Genomic DNA, 20,099 nt, shown 5'->3' with positions numbered 1-20,099 from the left:
TTTGTTTCACATTGATAAAATAAACTCCTTGATCACGGTGAGACAACAAAGTTGTTATTTCAAAATGATTGATTGAAGAAATCTTTATCAAGAATATGATTATCTTCATTTGTAGTTAATCTGTGATTTCTGTAAAAATAACCTATTATTAGTGGCATATTTGAAACAAGGGAAGCACATGTTCAAAAGGTATGAAGAAGATTTATAATGGTCAGATATATTTTACAGTAGAAGAACCTGAGTTCTGAAGAATTCAAATGTTCTATTAAAAAAAAAGACACAATGCAGAAGGTTTAATTTAATGTGACAACACATAATTTATAATACCTGTGCAATTTATCTGTGGATTATTTTGTCATGATTATTGATCAGTTAAGTAATTATAGCCTGCATAGATTGAAAACACCACAAAAATAAATAGTTTCCTAAACAAATAAAATGATTCAGTATTTGCATTGGATGACAGAAATAATTTTGATTTCCATTGAACTCAATAAGATCAATTGGATGAGCAACCGGATACTATACAATATTGCAGAAAAATTAAATGAACCCAATGTTTCTGCTCACAAACAAAAACAGAAGTTGCTGGAAACGCTCAGCAGGTCCATCAACATCTGTGGAGAGAATCAGAATTAATGTTTCGGGTCGAGTGACCCTTCCAGAGAACTGGTCTTGTCTAATATTCTTGTCCAATGTTTCTGCCATTGACCTGATCACTGAAGGCCATAAAATCTAAAATATTGTGTTTGCATATACTTTAATGTTAATTAAGACCAATTACAATTAGCCGTGCTTTGATATTAGTAAACATTTATTTCATCTTTATTCATATTATATATTTTTTAAAATAAATTACTTATATACGAATAATTTTTTGCTAAAATTCCCTTTTCATAAATATGCTGCCTGAATTAATCAGGTGTAATTGTTAAACAGGCATTGCGTTGGAATCTGATCCACTTCGATGACATTTATCTTAGCCTTGAACCTCAGGGTATGTGGTTGGTGGACAGAAGCACTTTTACCCTGGTATCAGTTTCACTCAACAGTTTTGTTCTTCCTAAAATTAAACTTCCTTACTGGTTTAAAAAGAAAACAAGTTTGAATGAGAAAATGTATTGTTTCTATCTGCATCTTTCTCTATTTGTGGCTGCATCCACACATCTTCCTGTGCATGTCATTGCCTCAAAATCTGCCGTGAAGTTCAATGTGTAGAAATGGGAAGTGATACAGTTTGGTACAGAGAACATGGACAGACAGTACAAAATAAAGTGTACAATTCTAAAGGGTTTGTAGGAGCTGGGACACCTGAGTCTAAATGCATGCAAGACATTAAATATAATAGGAGAGGTAGAGAGAGCCATTAATAAAGTATACAGAGTTCTTGGCTTTATAAATATGAGTATAGAATACAAGAGCAGGGCTGTTATGATTAACTATATAAGACATTGGTTAGACGTCAGCTGGATTGTGTACAGTCTGGGCACCGTGCCATAGAAATAATGTCAACACATAGGAGAGAGTGCAGAAGAGGTTTACAACAATGATTCCAGGATTAAGATACTTCAGTTAAAGGGAAATATTGGAGAAGTTGGGATTGTTTATCTTGGATAGGAGAGGGCTTAGAAGAGATTCAACAGGAGTATCCAAAATCATAAGAGGAGTGGACAAAAAGACTAGGGAGAAACTATTCCCACTCACAAAAGGATAGAGAAACAGGGAGCACAATTTTAGATAAGCAAATGCAAGGCGAGAAGAAATTTTCTTTCTCAGCGAGTGGTTTGAATCTGGAATGTACTGCATGGAATGGAAGTGTGGTGGAGGCCGGTACAATTGCAGCATTCAAGAGGCCATTGGATGATAATTTAAATAGAAACAATATGCAGGGACAATTTTCAGCATGATGGTGTAGATACAAAGGCAGAATGTTTTCCCTCTGCACTGCAGCAGTTCTGTGATTTTATGCTGGTGACAGTAATAAGAACTTTTATTATTAACAAAAAAAGTTCATTTGTTTTACGTTTCAAAATTCAACTCATGGGCTCTTTTGTAAAATAAACTTGAATTATGTGCGGAAAGGCATTCTGAGGTAGAAATTCCATTTGCATTGTAAAACTGCATGACAATTCATGGCAAAAATGTGGCAGAATACAATATTACTAGCTTTTCTCTCCATACATTTTGCTCCATACCTTGGATGGAGGGGCTATTTGTTCTGCTTCCCAATTAGATTGGAAACCAATTTCAGACCCTATCTGGAGAAATGTGGGAAGAATTCTGAGTTACCCTACAAAATCTATAAAGCTAATCCTTGATCAGCACAGCTGCTCCTTTGCACTTGGACAGAGTATTTCAGTTAACTTGGAAAACAGAAACAGGAATTGGCCATTCTGTTCTTCATACCTGTTTTCTTAATCTATAGATCACGACTAATCTGTACCTGAACTCCAATTACTCACAACTTTTCGATATCCCTTGGTACAATTACCCAATAAAAATCCATCAACAACAAAAACGCAATTTATTTTCATATCTACCCTTTAACATTGCATAATATCCAAGATATTTCACTAAAATGGATTCGGGCAGAAACAGACACCAAAATAAAGGAGGAGATCCTTAGACAGCAACTTCCAAACCCATGACCACTTCCATCTAGAAAGACAAGGGCAGCAGGGATGTGGTAACACCATGATCTTCAAGTTCCCCTCCAAGCCACTGACCATTCTGACTTGGAAATATATTGCCGTTCCTTCACTGTCGCTGGATCAAAATCCTGGAATCCCCTCCTTAATGGCATTGTGGGTCAACCCACAGCAGGTGGACTGTAGCGGTTCAATAAAGCAGCTCCCCACCATTTTCTCAAGGGCAACTAGGGATGGGCAGTAAATGCTGACCAGCCAGCGTTGCTCATATCCTACAAATGAATTTATAAAAGGCACTATTACACTAATCATGGAGACCTCAGTATGCAGGTGGACAGGGTAACGCAGATTGGTAGCAGATCTCAAGTAAAGGAGTTTGTGGAATGCTATAAGGTGTTTTTTTTTGGAACAACTTGTGGGAGAACCCTAAGGAATAGGCAATTCTGAATTTGGTGATGTGTAATGAAGTAGACTTGATTGGGGAGCTTAAGGTGAAGGAACCCCTAGCAGGGAAGTGGCCATAATACGACAGAATTTGTCCTGCAGTATGAGAGGAAGAAGCTGGAGTCAGATGTAATAGAATTATATTTAAGTAAAGATAACTACAAAGACATGATTGAGGAGCTGGCCGGATATGTTTTGCTGAGCATCTCCGTCTGGCCTGTTACGGCCAAGCTAACCTACTGGTCACCACCCATTTCAACTTCCCATTTCACATTCCCTTCTGATATGTCTGTTCTCAGCCTCTTCCAGTGTTGGCAGTGACTTGGAACACAAATTGGAAGAACAACACCTTATCTTCCGCCTGGATTCAATCCTCCCATCGATTAACCAGGTCGTACCTACCACCAGTGTCCACCTATCACCACCATTCTGCCTCCACCCCTTCCCCCTCCTCTTTATCTGCTGCTCCCTCTACTCCCCCATCCAGTCCTAAAGAAGGGTAATGCCCGAAAGGTTGACTGTTCCTTTCCTCAAGATGCTGCCTGGTCTGCTGTGTTCTTCCAGCCTCCTGTTTCTGAAGGAGATAGCTGAGGAGACTGTAGAGGCATTGTTGATGATCTTTCAGAAATCACTAGAATCAGGGCTGAGTCAGCATGGCTTCATCAAGGGGAAGTCATGCCTGAAAAATCTGTTAAATTATTTGTGGAGGTAACCAGCAAGTTAGACAAAGGAGAGCCAGTGAACGTGATCTACTTAAATTTCCAGGAGGCTTTTGACAATGTGCTGCACAGAAGTTGCTGAATAAGATGAGAGCCCATGCTGTTAGGGGTAAAGTACTGGCATGGATAGAGGACTCGCATAAGGCAGAGAGTTGGGATAAAGGGGTCTTTTCAGGACAATAGCCACCGACTAGTGGAGTTCCACAGGGATCAGTGTTAGGACCATACATATTCACATTATGCATTGATGATCTGGACCAACGATCTGAGGGCGTTACTGCTAAATTTGCAGATGTCACAAAGATACTTAGAGAGACAGGTAGTGTTGAGGAAGTGGGAAGCTGCAGAAGGACTTGGACAGGCTGGGCGAGTGGGTAAAGAAGTGGCAGATGGAGTACAATGTGGGAAAGTGTGAGGTTATGCATTTTAGCAGGAAGAATAGAGGTTTGATTATAAATGGGGAAAGGCTTCTGAAATCTGAAGTGCAGAGTGACTTGGAGTCATTGTTCAGGATTCTCTTAAAGTTAACATGCAGGTTCAGTTAGCAGTTAGGAAGGCAAATGCAATGTTAGCATTCATCTCAGGAGGTGGTCTAGAATACAAGAACAGGGATAGAACATAGAACATAAAACAGTACAGCACAGTACAGACCCTTCGGCCCACGATGTTGTGCTGAACTTTTACCCTAAACCTAAGGTCTATCTAACCTCCACCCCTACCTTATACTATCATCCATATGCCTATCTAATAGCCACTTAAATGCTCCTAATGAGGCCGACTCCACTACCCTCTCTGGCAATGCATTCCACGCCCCTACCACTCTCTGAGTAAAGAACCTACCTCTGATGTCTCCCCAATATCTACCTCCACTCACTTTAAAACTATGCCCCCTCGTAATAGCTACCTCCACCCTAGGAAAAAGTCTCTGGCCGTCCACTCAATCTATACTTCTGATCATTTTGTGCATCTCTATCAAGTCACCTCTGATCCTTCATCGTTCCAAAGAGAAAAGCCCTAGCTCTCTCAACCTTTCCTCGTAAGACCTTCCCTCCATTCCAGGCAACATCCTGGTAAATCTCCTCTGCACCTTTTCCAACGCTTCCACATCTTTCCTGTAATGAGGCAACCAGAACTGGACACAATACTCCAGATGTGGCCGAACCAGGCTTTTGTATAGCTGAAGCATAACTTCACAGGTCTTGAACTCAATCCCTCTATTAACGAAAATTAACACACCATACGCCTTCGAAACAACTCTATTCACCTGGGTTAACAAGGTGTAGGGCTGGATGAACACAGCAGGCCAATCAGCATCAGAGGAGCAGGAAGGCTGACGTTTCGGGCCTAGACCCTATTTCGGAAACCATATCAAACGCCTTACTTAAATCTATGTGTACCATATCCACTGCTCTACCTTCATTCACGTGTTTGGTCGCCTCTTCAAAGAATTCAATAAGGTTTGTGAGGCATGATCTACCGCTCACAAAACCATGCTGACTATCACGAATCAAACTGTGCCTATCCAAGTGATCATAGATCCTATCTCTCAGAGCCCTTTCCAATAATTTGCCCATGACTAAAGTAAGACTAACTGGCCTGTAATTTCCGGGGTTATCCCTATTTCCTTTTTGAACAAGGGAATGGAGAGTTTGCCACTCTCTAATCTTCCGGTACTATATCCGTGGACAGTGGATGTACTGCTGAGGTTGTATAAGGCTCTGGTCAGACTGTATTTGGAATACTGTGAGCAGCTTTTGGGCCCCGTATCTAAGGAAGGATCTGCTGGCATTGGAGGGGGTTCAGTCGAGGTTTACAAGAATAATCCCAGGGATGAAGGGCTTGTCACATGAAGAGCAGTTGAGGACTCTGAGTCTGTGCTTGATGGAGTTTAGAAGGATGAGGTATCTCATTGAAACTTACAGAACCACGAGAGACCAGGATACAGTGGATGTGGAGAAGGTGTCTCCACTAATAAGAGAGATGAGAGCTTGAGGGCACAGCCTGACAGTAAAGGGATGACTCTTTAGAACTGAGATGAGGAAGAATTTCTTCAGCCAGAGGTTCGTGAATCTGTGGAACCCATTTCCATGGAAGGCTGTAAAATCCAATCCCTTGAGTGTATTTTAGATGGATATGGATAGATTCTTGATTTCTTTTAATTTCACTTGTGGGACACAGGCATCACTTGCTGGCCAGCATTTATTGCCCATCCGTAACTGCCCTTGAGAAGGTTGTGGTGGGTGTATTCTTGAATGCTTGCAGTTCACATGTTCACACTCTCTCATGGTGAAGGTGATGTTCCTCATGCTCAATGTCCTCATCTCATTCCTTGCTGTCACTCGCCCAGTTCTTCAGCATCCTTCACATCACCTCTTTTCCTTCTCTGGTTGTGCAAGACACAGCATGCTAGGATTATGCAGCAAATTGCCTTCAAGGATATATGGAAATACACACCAAGATCTTTATAATCCTCTATACTTCCCAGTGTCCTACCAATCAACGTGTACCTCCCCTGCCCTTTTAGACCTCCCAAAATGCATTATATCACACTTTTCAAGACTAAACTCCATTTGCCATTGTTTAACCTACCTGACCTTTCCATTCTTATCATCCTGTACTATAAGGATTTCCTCCTCACTATTTACCACACCTGCAATTTTTGCATCATCTGCAAACTTACTGATCATACCCCCTAGATTCATGTGTTTGCTAGGGTGGTGGAATCTTCCCCAAATCCTCTCCACCATCTACAAAGTATGGCTCAGGATGGAGATTGAATACTCCCCACTTGCCTGGAGGAGTACAGCTCTAACAATGGACAGGAAGCTTGACACCACTGAGGGCAAAGCAACTCACTTGATTAGCATCACTGCCACAAACTTTCTCTCCCTCCATAATTGACACTCAGTTACAGTGATGTGTAGCATCTACAACACGAACTGCAGATATTCTCCAAGACTCCTTAGACAGCGCGTTTGCAAGGACGGACAACATACACTTGGGATCACCAAAACCTGCATATTCCATTCCAAGCCATTTGCCATGCTGACTTGGAAATATATCACCATTCCTTCAGTGTTTCTGGGTCAAAATCATGGAATTCTCTCCTCAATGGCGCTGTAGGTCTACCTACAGTACATAGGCTGCATTGGTTCAAGAATCTGTGTCAAGAGCAACTAGGGATTTGCAATAAATCCTGGCCCACCCAGTGAAGCTCACATCCCATGAACAAATGAAAAGAAACACATATGTATGAAACTTAGTTTCCGATTTGGTCAGTGGCCAGGCAAGTGACATTGTCCTGGAATCAAGCAGAGAGCAGGCTATACTGGACATCATATTGTGCAAAGAGATATAATTAATTAATGCTCTCATGGTGAGTGTATTCCTAAGTAACAGGGACTGTAATACATTTGAATTTCACATTCAGTTTAATTGAGAAAAAAATGGGCCCGAGAATCTTTTTTTAAAATCTTAAATCAGAACATTCATGAAGGCATTAAAGTAGACCTGGCTAAAATGAATTGATAAATCATGGTAAACAATAGGTCAACATAGATGTAGTGGCTGACATTTAAGGAGATATTTCAGAATAGAAAATAGGAGCAGGAATTGGACATTCAAACTTTCAAGCCTGCTCTACCATTCAATATGATCATAGCTGATCAGTATCAGTATCCTTTCCCAATATACCCCTGTACATTTTGATTCCTTTAGACCCTTGAAATATATCTAACTCCTGAAAACATTAATGTTTTGGCCTCAGCTCTTTCTGTAGCAATGAATTCCATCAGCCGATCATCCTCTGGCTGAAGAAATTTCTCCTCCTCTCAGTCCTAAATGGCCTGCCCTGAACATTGAGTCAGCGATGCCTAGCTCTGGACCCTATAGTCATTGAGAAATCCTTCCTGCTTTCACCCTGTATAACCCTGTTAGAATTTTATAAGTTTTAGTAAGAACCTCCTTCATTCTTCTAAACTCCATGAATAGAGTCCTAACTGGGCCAATCTTTTTTCATACATCAGTTCTGCCATTCCAAGAATCAGTCTGGTAAACCTCCATTGCACTGCCTTCACAGCCAGAACATCTTCACTCAGATAAGGAGACCAAAATGTATGCAATACTCCCAAGTTTGATCTCACAAAGGCCCTGTGCAATCGGAGCAAGATATCGCTGCTTCTGTACTTGAATACTCTCGCTTTGAAGGCCAATATACCATTTGTCTTTTTCATGCCTGCTGCACCTGCAAATTTACTTTCAGTGATTAATGTACAAGGACACCCAGGTCTCATTGCACTTCCGCAGTGCAATGTAGAATAATTCCAGGGCCAAATCCACAATTCATATTTCTCTAGTGATGTTAAAAATCAAACCAAAAGAAAAATATCATATCATTGTGCAAAGACAGGTGGGATGGCAGAATATTTTAAAAAGCAAAGTCTAACTTTAACAAAAGGATAAAAGAAACTTAAACAACATGAAAAAGCTAGCCAGAAATATAAAAACAGATAGTAGAAGTTTCTCTATCTAAGAAAGAAAGGTCAACAAAGTAAGCATTTGTCCAACAGAGAACAGAATATTTGGAAAACAATAACAGGATTGTCAAAGCCTGTAATGAGTTTATGAAAGTCAGATTACGCTTAACAAATCTACTGGAGTTTTTTTTGGAGGATGTAACAAGTAAAATAGATAAGGGAAAATCAGTGGATGTGGATTTTCAGAAGGCTTTTGATGACGTCCCTCATAACAGTTTAGTGGGAAAAGTTAAAGCACATGGGATAGGAGGGAATATATAATTGTGGATCGAGAATTGTTGACAGACTGGAAACAGACAGTGGGAATAAGTAGGGAGTTTCTTCGAGTGGCATCTAGTGACTAGCAAGGATCTGTGCTTGGGCCCCAGCTATTCACAATATATATAAATGACCTGGATGAGGGAACCAAATGCAATGTTGCCAAGTTTTTTGACTTTTTGATAAGTACACATTAAAGATGATTAGGAAAATTGTTAGAAAGGTGGTAGCGTCTTAACATACATAGAATATTGCTGCTTAATGGGTAGCTGCAAATGGGTATAAATTGACCTTTTCCAAATTGACAAGATGTGATGGTGGTATTTTACATGGATCAGTACTGGGATCTCAACTGCTTACAATGTATTGAATAACTTTAACGAAGGCACAGAAGGTAGAGTTGCCAAATTTACTGATGACAGTCAGTTAGGTGGTTAAGTAAGTTGCGAAGAGGACATTAGGAGTCTACAAAAATATATAGATAAGTAAAGTGAGTGGGAAAAGATTGGCAAATGGAATAAAAAGTGGCTAATTGTAAAATTGTCCATTTTGGCAGAGAGGATAATAAAGAAGCATGTTATCTCAATGGTGAGAGATTACAGAACTCTGAGATACAGATGGATCTGGGTGTCCTTTTGCATGATTCACAAAAGGTTAGCGTGCATGTACAGCAAGTAATCTGGAAAGCTAATAGAATATTAACATTCCAAAGGAACCCCACTGAACCACATACCAATCAGGCAAAGTAAGGCCAACATTACATTTTCTCTTTGAATCAAGACCCCAGGGATGAAAGCCCCACCCAGAGATCCTGACTAATCAGATGCTAGCAACACTTGTGTGCAGCAGCACCACAAAGATAGCAATGGCAGCTAAGAGGAGTTCCAGAATTGTAGTGGGCTCAGGACAAGGGTAAATAATATGGGGCTGAGTGCACATTCACAACTCTCTCTGGCTCCCTTCTGGTCGGAAGCAGGAGTAAAGAACAGTGTTCTTCAAGTTAATTTGTAAATGTATAAATTATATGAATCACTAAAATCATAAATGAAATAGACCATAAACAAAATAAATCAAGCTTATATTTTAGGTTTAGGATTGATAAGTTTTGTTAAACCTGTGTCAAACCTTAACTAGACCACACAAAGTATCTGGTGTATTTTTGGTTATCATAGTATACAAAGGACATAGAAGCAGTGAAGATTTACAAGGGTGGTGTGATTAAGAGCAAAGCTAGAGGTCACCAATAAAGAATAGTCACTAAGAACTCAATGGAGAATTCAAAAGAAATTTCCTTACCCAGAGAGTGGTGATAATATAGAACTTGCTTCCAAAAGGTGTAGTTGAGATGAATTTTGCAAGTGCATTTAAAGCAAAGCTTGGTACACACATGAGGGAAAGAGGGAGAGAGGCTTATGCTGATAGAAGAGGAAGAATAGGAGAAGGTTCAAATGCTGCATAAATGATACTGGTTGAGCTGAATGATGGTTTTCTTGTGCTTGATGTTTTGTGTTTACAATTAATGATCAATAAGCTGAAGAAAATATTCCAGTTCTACAGCTGATTAAGTAGTGCCAATATACCTGAGACATAAAATACAATATGTAATCAAAAACTGAATAAGCTGTGTTCAACTATCAGTCATAAGGATCCAATCAATTCCAAGGATAGGAAGGGACTGTGGTTTTTAACTTAAGGATAATATGAATTCACGGTTAAAGCAAAGCAGAAACAGGTCAAGACAGACAATTGAATTGATGGGATGTTCTCAGGGTCGGTGTGGACTTGTTGGGCTGGAGGGCCTGTATCCACACTGTAGGGAGTCTATGATTCTATGAATTGAATTGATCAATTTATACATGCCATTGTAAAATACACAATTATTTGACTTTTTAAGTTTGACTTGAAACCATGTTTTGCATATTAGAGTTTACATTACTTAGAAAAAATACCAGATATGTTCATTGTTAAATTATTTGTAGCAAAGATGACATACAACACCACTTTGTGGTCTGTCATTTAATCATTGCTGGTGATTTAACATTGGACTTCAATTAGAGCACACATGATACATAGCAACAGCTATAGTTAAATGATGCCATTTTAACATTGAACTCCATGTTTGTAAAGTTTACATAGCAAACTTCAGTGCAAAACATTTACATTGGTTTGAATTTCAATATATGATTAATGTACGACATGTAAAAGATGATGCTTATCAATTCAAATTATTGCTCTCTATATTGAAGATATTCCTTCATATGGATTGATGTAACAACTATTTAATATACGTTAGAAGATCAACATTTATGTTTATATTATAAAGCAAGCATATTACATTTTCTACCATTGAATTTTTTAATTGCAATTATAATAAAATATGGAAGTATTTACGTGAACTTCACTAAAATAGCATTGCACATGAGCAACATTTTTCAGGTGTTCATGGTAACTTTTAATGTATAGAACATAAATATGTTTTTCTTTAATTTAAGGAGCTAATATCTAAATAGATATATATTTCTATCTCTATAGACACAGCATTTTACAATATTTAAATAGCATTTCCTGATCTAATGTATTATTAATCTTCTTATGGATGAAATGTCATATTTCCCCACATTTCATATTTTCCTGTATGTTTTGAACTGACTGAAGGCTGAAGCAGTCTCTCAAAAATCTAGCAAAGATTTTTCAGTGTATCAATCATTTAGTGTAACATTTTTCACTGTGTGTAATTATGTACCAATATTTCACAAGAAAGAAAGATAGAAGAGGAATGTTTGAAATATTTTAATATACATTTTAACTTTCTGTACCATAGATCAGTATAAAAAAATTGAAATGTTAAGCAATTAACTTTCTTACCTTTCTATAAATGCTAATTATAAAACCACCTGTATCTTTCTTGACATTATCATCATGGATATCGGGGATGTCCTCAGATTCTGAACTACGTAACCAGATTTTGAGTTCAAATGTGATTTTTATGTCACATTGGTAACTTTGTGTCATATCTCTGAATGTGCATATGAACCAGTGCAATTATTCAACTACAGATAGAAGTACTTTAAGGAGATTAAAGTATTTGTCTTCTGTCCCAGTCTTAATAGCACAGCCAATAAGATTTTTATGATCCATAAGAGACCAAAATAACCTTCACAGTCTTTTGAAGGATGTGCTGTGATTGAGTCAACATTTTTATCATTATACCACTGATGAGATAGTCACAAAAAACTGAAAAGTATTAATTATTCATCACATAATTATGGTGGATGTATATTTTATCAGTCTGCTTAGCATTTTATTAAGTGACAACCTTTCCTCACTGAAAGTGTTCAAGTTTTTGAATTCAAACTATTATCAGTCAAGAGATTTTGCATGCATAATCTTGCTTGATGCTTCATTTAAAAGATTCCACCTTCCAATTCACTGACTGTGCTCATGATACTATTCAAAGAAGAAGAGCAGCAGAATTCACGTAAGTATTTGTCCTTCAACCATCTCTACTAAAACAAATTATCTGGTCTGATACCAGTGTATATTTTGCAATGAGTTTTACAAATTTTGGGGCACAATATTTTCACATGCAATCAGCACTTGTGGCACAGGAGCAGCCATATTGTTACTTTCTCAGGCCTCTGTGTAAATGACAAAATCAGTGCCTGTCCACTGTAGGAAATCCAGCAGTGCAGAGCAGAGCAGCCATTAATGGCTGCCACCAAAAATGTCACTTCTGAGCTCTGTAATTCAGGAGTTCTCTCTTCTGGCCCACAGTACTCTTGATTGTGATAATCATCAGTTCCCAGTCCCCTTCCCATTTTTCTCATCTCTCACAAGACCTACTTGTCAGTTACTGTCAGTGAGATAGACAGTCCAAGGGTTGTATTCATTCAGTGAGCTTTGCTGACTGGGCCAGCATGTATGGCCCTTCCCTAATTACCCCCGAGAAGGTGATGGTGAGCTGTGTTCTTTAACTACTGCAGTCCATTTGGTATAGATACATTCACAATGCCATTTCGTGAGTTCCAAGATTTTAACCCAGAGGTTGGATCCTGGAAAATGCATTGTTCCCTCACGGCACCACGGACCCGGGTTCAATTCCACTCTCGGGTGACTGCCTGCGTGGAGTTTTCACGTTCACCCCGTGTCTGCGTGGGTTTTCTCTGGGTGCTCCGGTTTCCTCCCACAGTCCAAAGATGTGCAGGTTAGGTGGATTGGCCATGCTAAATTGCCCATAGTGTCCAGGGACGTGTGGTTAGATAGATTAACCAGCGGAAATGTGGGGTTATGGGGATAGGGTAGGGGGTGAGTCTGGGTGAGATGCTCTTTGGAGAGTCTGTGTGGACTTGGGCTGAATGGCCTGTTTCCACACTGTAGGAATTCTATTTAAAAAATTACAATAAGGCCTGAGGATTGATTTCTACCACACTTCAGCCTTTTCCTCTGTTTTCATTGCATGCTAGAAGGGTACTTCAATATTGGTCACCAAGTTGATTATGAATTAATTTTCTCCAGACAATTATTTTAAAATAAAGTAAAAGATTAGTCAGATTTGTTTAATCATTCATGGGCAGTCGGCATCACTGCCATCACTTGTCAATGGGATTTAGACATAATTTATTGACCAAACTGACTTGCTCTGTAGTAACTGATGGTGAGCTGACTTTTTGAATAGCTATAGTCCATGGAATGCAGGTATACCCACAGAGTTGTTAGAATGGAATTCCAAGATTTTGACCTAGTGACAGTGTCTGTAACAGAAATATAGTTCAAAGCTAGGTTGGTGTGAGATTTGGAAGAGATCTTGCATGTGGTGATGTTTTCTTGCATATACTACCCTCATCCTCCTTGTTGGTGGAGATTGTGGGCTTAAAATGGTGTTAGAACAGCCTTGGTGAGTTACTGTGTTACCTTTTATGAATGGTACGCACTGCTGCCACTGTGCATCAGTGGTGAACGTTCAAAGTGGCTGGTGGAATTCCAGTCAAATGGGCTGCTTTCTTCTGGATGGTGTCAAGCTTTTTGAGTAATGCATTTGTGCTCAGCCAGGCAAGGAGAGAGTATTTGATCACATCCGTGGGCCTTGTAGATGATAAACATGGATTGAAGAGACAGGAGGTCAGTCATGCAAAATTCCTAGCCTCTGACCTGCTATTAAAGCCACAGTATTTATAAAGCTCATCCAGTTCAGTTTCTGGTCGATTAGTATATCCCAGGATGTTTATAGTGGGAGATTCAGCAATGATAATGCCATTGAACATCAAGAGGAGATAATTGGATGAGCAAGGGAAATGCTAAAACACCATTTGTTGGAAGAACCTTCTTGGCTGGTAATGGATAATGTGCTTTTAGTTAGATGAATTGGAACATGGATGTCCTATCTCAAATGCCATGTGGTGATGTCATCAAATCACCACAGAAACTTCGAATCCCTGACTGATTGCTAGTGAGGCTGACATAATAATGAGACAGACAATATGAGCCAAAGTTGTTTGAGAGTTTGTATCCGTAATGGAGGTACATCTTTTAGAAGTTATATAATTGCTCAGAATGACCGATATGAAGTGATTTAGCTTTAAGAACCATAAATGTTAATTGTTTTAATCAAGATCAACGCCTAGCAAGGATAAAAGCAATGAAATAGTTAGGTAAAGAGAGATGTTTAGAGAGGAGTGAGTTTAGAATGGGATAGTTGGGCTGGAATCCTTGTTACTGCTATAATTGTGACTGAATTCAAAAACAATTGCTGTGGGTGAATAAACATCTCTCTTAAATTCTAATCTGCATGTTTACATGGTTATTGTGTTCTGCCTCTCAGCTTCTAATATAATGTTAAAGAAATGGCCAAAAATCTTGAGAATTAAGGTATTTGTTTAATTGTCATCAACGTCAATTGTGACAAGGTGGTTTTTTCAGTTTTTCACCTTACTGCTGATTGTATTTGTAAGCACAAAGGGACTTTTGAGGAGAGGTACCGTGTAATTAATTACATATGTAACAGTCAGGCCATTCAAGATTAATCAGTTTATTTCACCAAACCTGCTTTACTAATTAAACTAAATACATTCACAGTTTCAAGCTGTGATATGTTTTGTGGACAAAAATGAATAAAAGAAATAATCACACAGGAAAATAATTGTTTAAAATCTCCAGATATCAAAAATGTTTCCCACCAGTGCAAAAACTGATCATCAATGATTTTTATTTAGAACAATGACTGAGCTGAATATCAGATTGTATGAAACTTATTTCCTTTGCTTCCAGACCAAATTCTCTGGATCAAATTCATTCATTTTTCTTGCAAGGTTCTGATGGTAACCAGTCTAAAAATAAATTAATTGTTGAAGAATTGAAGTCTAATATCTTCCAGGTCAGCATAAGCTTTAATGATCTTCAAAACCAGGGGTGCAAGAGAGCACATAGTATTGGGTTGAAAGCAGAATTAAAATGCCCAAACCATACAAATGCATCAAATATGATTGGTAATGTGGAAAAATTTATCATTGGATCAATGACAGGAGTTATAAAGAAAGGAATCCAACAAGTCCAGCAGATTCCTATCACTATCCCTAATGATTTTGCTGTCTTGACCTCTTTACTTCTTGAGCGTTGACGTTTATTTTCTTCTGCACAATTAGTTCTTTTGTTTGTATTTTCATTTGCTTTGGCATGTTTTCTTGCCACAAAATATATGTTGATATAAATACCCAGCATTATGACACCTGGAATACAAAAGGCGATTGTTGGAGCTAATATTCCCCACTGGTGATTGAACACATGAACACAACTACCTACACGCGAATTGGAAATAATTACATCCTGAATGCCCCACAGATTCATTTCAGAGAATACTACACCAAATGCAAATAATGCAGGAATTACCAACTAACTGTGGTAAAAATAGCATTTACAAGAGGTGTCAGGTAGTGTAACGGGTCACATACGGCACAATAGAGATCAATTGTAATAAAACACAAATGGAAAATAGATGCTGTACTCATCATATCTAAGCTTGAGTGGATTTTGCAAAATGTACTCCCAAAGTACCAATATGTTTCAATGGATCTCACCATACTGTAAGGAATGACCGAGAAACCCACAAGAAAATCTGTAGCAGCCGAGGAAAAACATAGTAGGTGTCTGGAACTGCCTGAAGTGTGAGATTGAAATGATAACCATTAAGTTTCCAAACACTGTGATCAATATAGATGTTATCAGAACAATATACATTGTCACTTGAGTCACTGTGAACATGACAGCTCTGGAGCAAGAATCGTTGACAAATTTAAAACACTACTGCAGATTTCCCACAAGTGCAGCACATATTGGATTTTGCATTTTACTTTCTGATAAAAATTTAAAAATCAGTTCTACTGAACTATCTTTTGTAGATTCCTATAATAAAAGCATTGTCTTCTGGGGGTTCTAGAAAAATAATAAATGTTACTGTGCAGTATATTTATACTGTTAGAAAAATATACTTTGAAATGTTTAGAACTTTCATATCTTTTGATGCTATACATTGTAACTCTATTTTGTACATTTTATCAGTCTTTTTCAATAGTATCCTGTGGGGTAAGATAGATGGAACAGGTTGTATACTGTTCCAAAAATTACATTATTGTGCAAGTATCTTCCTTCTCCACACACCAACACAAACGTGTGCTGGGGTATCACATCTTGATATCTAGGACTTACCACATTAATAAATAGCCATCTTCATATATAAGTCTGGATGATAATCATGCAGGTGTTATTTTAACAAGGATATCACAGCCAAAATTCTTTCTGCAAACAAATTCTTTACTCGCACACTTCCATTATAGGTCAAGAGCACATGAAGCAATTGAACCCATTGAGTCAGTGAAGTCTCTTTCAAAGTTGTAATCCATGCAATATTTTTTGTTTCAAGTATTTCATCAATTTTTTTTGAAGGCTAGTATTGATTCTGTATTCACAGTGAATTCAAATTCCAAGCCACTTATTGTGTATTTTTTTCCTAATGACACCTCTTGTTCTTTTGTCAATTCCTTTAAATTTGCACTTTCTTTTAGCCCATCAACATATGGACATTGATTCTCTTTATTTATTCTATCAAAATAATTCTTTCCAAATCTTCTTTTAGCTTTCTCTGCTTAAAGGAGAACAACCTCATCTCCTCCAGCCTACAAACATTCCCACAATCCTCAACTTTGGAACCAATCCAGAAAAGTCCCTTTTATACTGTCTCCAAAACAATTGTGCCTTTCATAAAGTGCCCAGAATTGGACATGATACTCCAGTACAGAGCTGAACTCGTGTTATAAAGAGGTTTATCATAATGTCCTGACTTTTGCATTTTATATCTCAATTTACAAACCAGAAAAATCTGGAACCAGTTTGGTTTTTGTTTTGCCCAAATTAAGACAACCAATTTAATTATAGTTTAGTTAGTATCAGATAAATTACCACAATTGTAATCTCTTTGAAAACAAATCACATTAAAAATAATATTATTGCAACAGAATTAGGAATCCTGCATTAATATTATGAATACTCCAGCACAGAGATGAACTAGTGTTATATGTAGGTTTAGCATAATGTCCTGGCTTTGGTATTTTATACCTTTATTTACAACCAGTGGCAAATTAGTAGAACAGATCACCCAATCATTATAACATCTACTTGATTCTCATTTCCATTAGCTGGCTTGCTAAAATCAATCCACGCAGAAACAAACAAATTTTGATTTCTTTTGGCTCCAACCATTCTTGCTAAATGTTTCATTTGACTGGAAACATATAGTATCCCTTTGCTTAACATAATACTAGATTTTTTTAAAAAATGTAATTGGTGCCTAGTTTGTTTATTTAAAGAAGGACCTTGCTAGTTTCCCACTTCTCTGTGGAGCAGCTTAAAACTGAAGACCACATGAAAGGCAAGCTTCATGTGCAATTCTAACTGCCCCAGTGCACAGTTTTCACTGGGCCAGCACTGTTCAATTCATTTACTGCTTATGAGACAAAGTAGCTGAATAATTTATGCTGAACCTTTTATTATCAAAGATTGGCGAACCCACCTCAAACCACACATGAAGGGCATGGTTCAGACCACATTATTATATCTCAGGGTTAATCTCAGGGTCAGCTGTCATGTACTTAGACGTTGGTTTGTATTGGCATATTCCTAAACAGCTATGCTCAAAAGAACCACTAAGGCAGAAGGAAAACTTGTACCAGTGTGAGAACATCCAAACATTTGAACAAGGGGAAGGAATTGGCCATTTGGCTTATCCATCTAGCACCATCATTTAATATGATCATGACAGATATCATTGTAACCACAATCCACATCCCTGCCTACCCTTGATAAATTTTCATCCCTTGTTTAATCAAAAATCTTTCCATCTCTGCCTTAAAAATATTCAAAGATTTTGCTTTCAATGTTTTTTTGTCTCAAATTTGTCTTGTGAGTGAGTAACACTTTATTCTTAAATATTTACTCCTGGTTCTAGATTCCCCCAGAAGAGGAAACATGCTCTCCACATGTATCCTGCAAAGACCCCTCAGAATGATTTGTTTCGATAAAGTTACTCTTAAAAAATGTCAATGGATATGAGCCGAGCCTGTCCAAACATTCCTCATAAAACAATCTAACCATTTCAGTTATTAGTCTACTAACCCTTCTCTGTACTGCTTCCAACAATCTTTCCTTAAATAAGGACAGCAATATTGCACATAGTACTCCAGATGTGGTGTCACCAGGGCTCTGTACAACTGAATCAAAACCTCCCTACTTTTGTATTCAATTCCCCCAGCATTAATCACCAATAATCAATTAATTACTTATGTGCAATATCTGCATATTAGCCTTTGACAGTTCATGCTCTTGTACACCAAGATTCCTCAGAGCTCTGCAATCTCTCATAATTATCATATATATGCTATGCTTTACTCTTCTTGCCAAAATTGACAATTTCATATTTTCCCACACCATGCTCCATTTGCCAGTTCTTTCTCTACTCAATTACCCCATTTATTTCTCTTTGTGGACCCCCATGCCCTCTTCACAACTTAATTTTTACTTGTCTCTGTGTCATTAGCAAATTTAGCAACATTATTTTTGTTCCCTACATCCAAGTCATTTATATAAATGATAAAAAAAATCGAACATTGATCGTTGTCATACTCCACTCATTGCATATTGCCAACCAGAAAAAGATCTATTTTCACCTACTCTTGGTACCTTGTTAGTTAGCCATATCCATGATAATGTATTATGAACTGTGTCATGAGCTTTTATTTTCTGCAATATCCTTTGATGTGTCACCTTTTCAAATGCCTTCTTGATATCTAAGTACAGTAAGTCCATTCATTTTCCTTTGTTTACGGCACAACCTAATTCTCAAAAGAACTCCAATAAATTGATTAAACATTATTCCCATTTCACAAAATCATGTTCACTCTGCCTGATTAAGTTTTCTAAATGCACTGCTATGATATCTTTAATAAGAGCCATTGCTGACATTTTGTCATTTGAACAGATGATTAGCTAACTAGCCTTAGTTTCCCATTTTAAGTCCCACCCTTTTTGAATGATGAAATTACATCCACTGAATTTCATGTTAGTTAAGAGGAACATTGGAAAGTTGATGACAATATCTGACGCTTTGATTTAGATACACACAACTCAGTACAGTTTTTGATCCTTAAAGCAAAAACAATATGCTTGATGATTCATTACATTTAAAAAAAAATCTTTGCCTTAAAGTCTCAAGACTGACAAGAAAGAAATACAATTTTCTTCCACTGGAAGCTACCACAATAAATCTGCATTACATTTTTACCACAAATTGTTCCCTGAAGAAATTTCTCTTCAGATGATGACAGTTTGACTTGTTCATTTGTTTCAGCTCAATCCTCTCAGATCTTTGGTTCTCTGTGATACAGTATTATTTGTCAATTGGCAACAAGTAACGCTCAACTCGCATCTCCTCATTAAAACAATAAACCACAGACAACTAAGCTGAAATGTTCTTTATGCAGTTTGAAGTATTTATGGACAATATTAATGGCATTAATATTGGTAGGTGTTTTGCATATTAAAGAAGTGAATGCCAATGAAGTAGTTTTCAGTTAATTACTCCCACATTCATCCTGCTAATGAGTCCTTTAAAATTCAAGAGATACATTTTAAACTGTTTTTGTTACAGCTATGAGCACTAATTAAGTAGTTACACACGAACTGGTATGTCATCTCTCTTGACTCCTATACCCAGTTACATTCGAGCCACAAATGATCTATGAATTGAATTAGAATGAATTAGAATATATAACTAATATTTTATCCTTCTGAGAAAGTAAGAACTGCCGATGCTGGAGTCAGAGATAAACACATTGTGGAGCTGGAGGAGCACAGCAGGCCAGGCAGCATCAGAGGAGCAGGAAAGTTGACATTTTGGGTCAGGACCCTTCTTCAGAAATGGGGGAGGAGGAAGGGAGCTCAGAAGTAAATAG

At 37.8% G+C, this 20,099-nt stretch overlaps 1 protein-coding gene across 1 annotated transcript; it reads right to left on the bottom strand.

Annotated features, from left to right (window-relative positions):
- Positions 1-14,997: 14,997 nt before the first annotated feature.
- On the bottom strand, positions 14,998-15,834 carry LOC109923343 (trace amine-associated receptor 4-like). Its single transcript, XM_020523382.1, is given in 3 exon segments — positions 14,998-15,485; positions 15,488-15,729; positions 15,731-15,834. Coding segments are annotated over 3 exon segments (834 nt in total).
- Between the last annotated feature and the right edge of the window lie 4,265 nt (positions 15,835-20,099).

Source organism: Rhincodon typus, chromosome 5 (genome assembly GCF_021869965.1).
Source record: "Rhincodon typus isolate 14 chromosome 5, sRhiTyp1.1, whole genome shotgun sequence".
In the NCBI taxonomy this organism is placed as follows: domain Eukaryota; kingdom Metazoa; phylum Chordata; class Chondrichthyes; order Orectolobiformes; family Rhincodontidae; genus Rhincodon; species Rhincodon typus.
The sequence above is the reverse complement of the archived record's forward strand: the minus strand, read 5'-3'. Positions and strand labels throughout refer to the sequence as shown.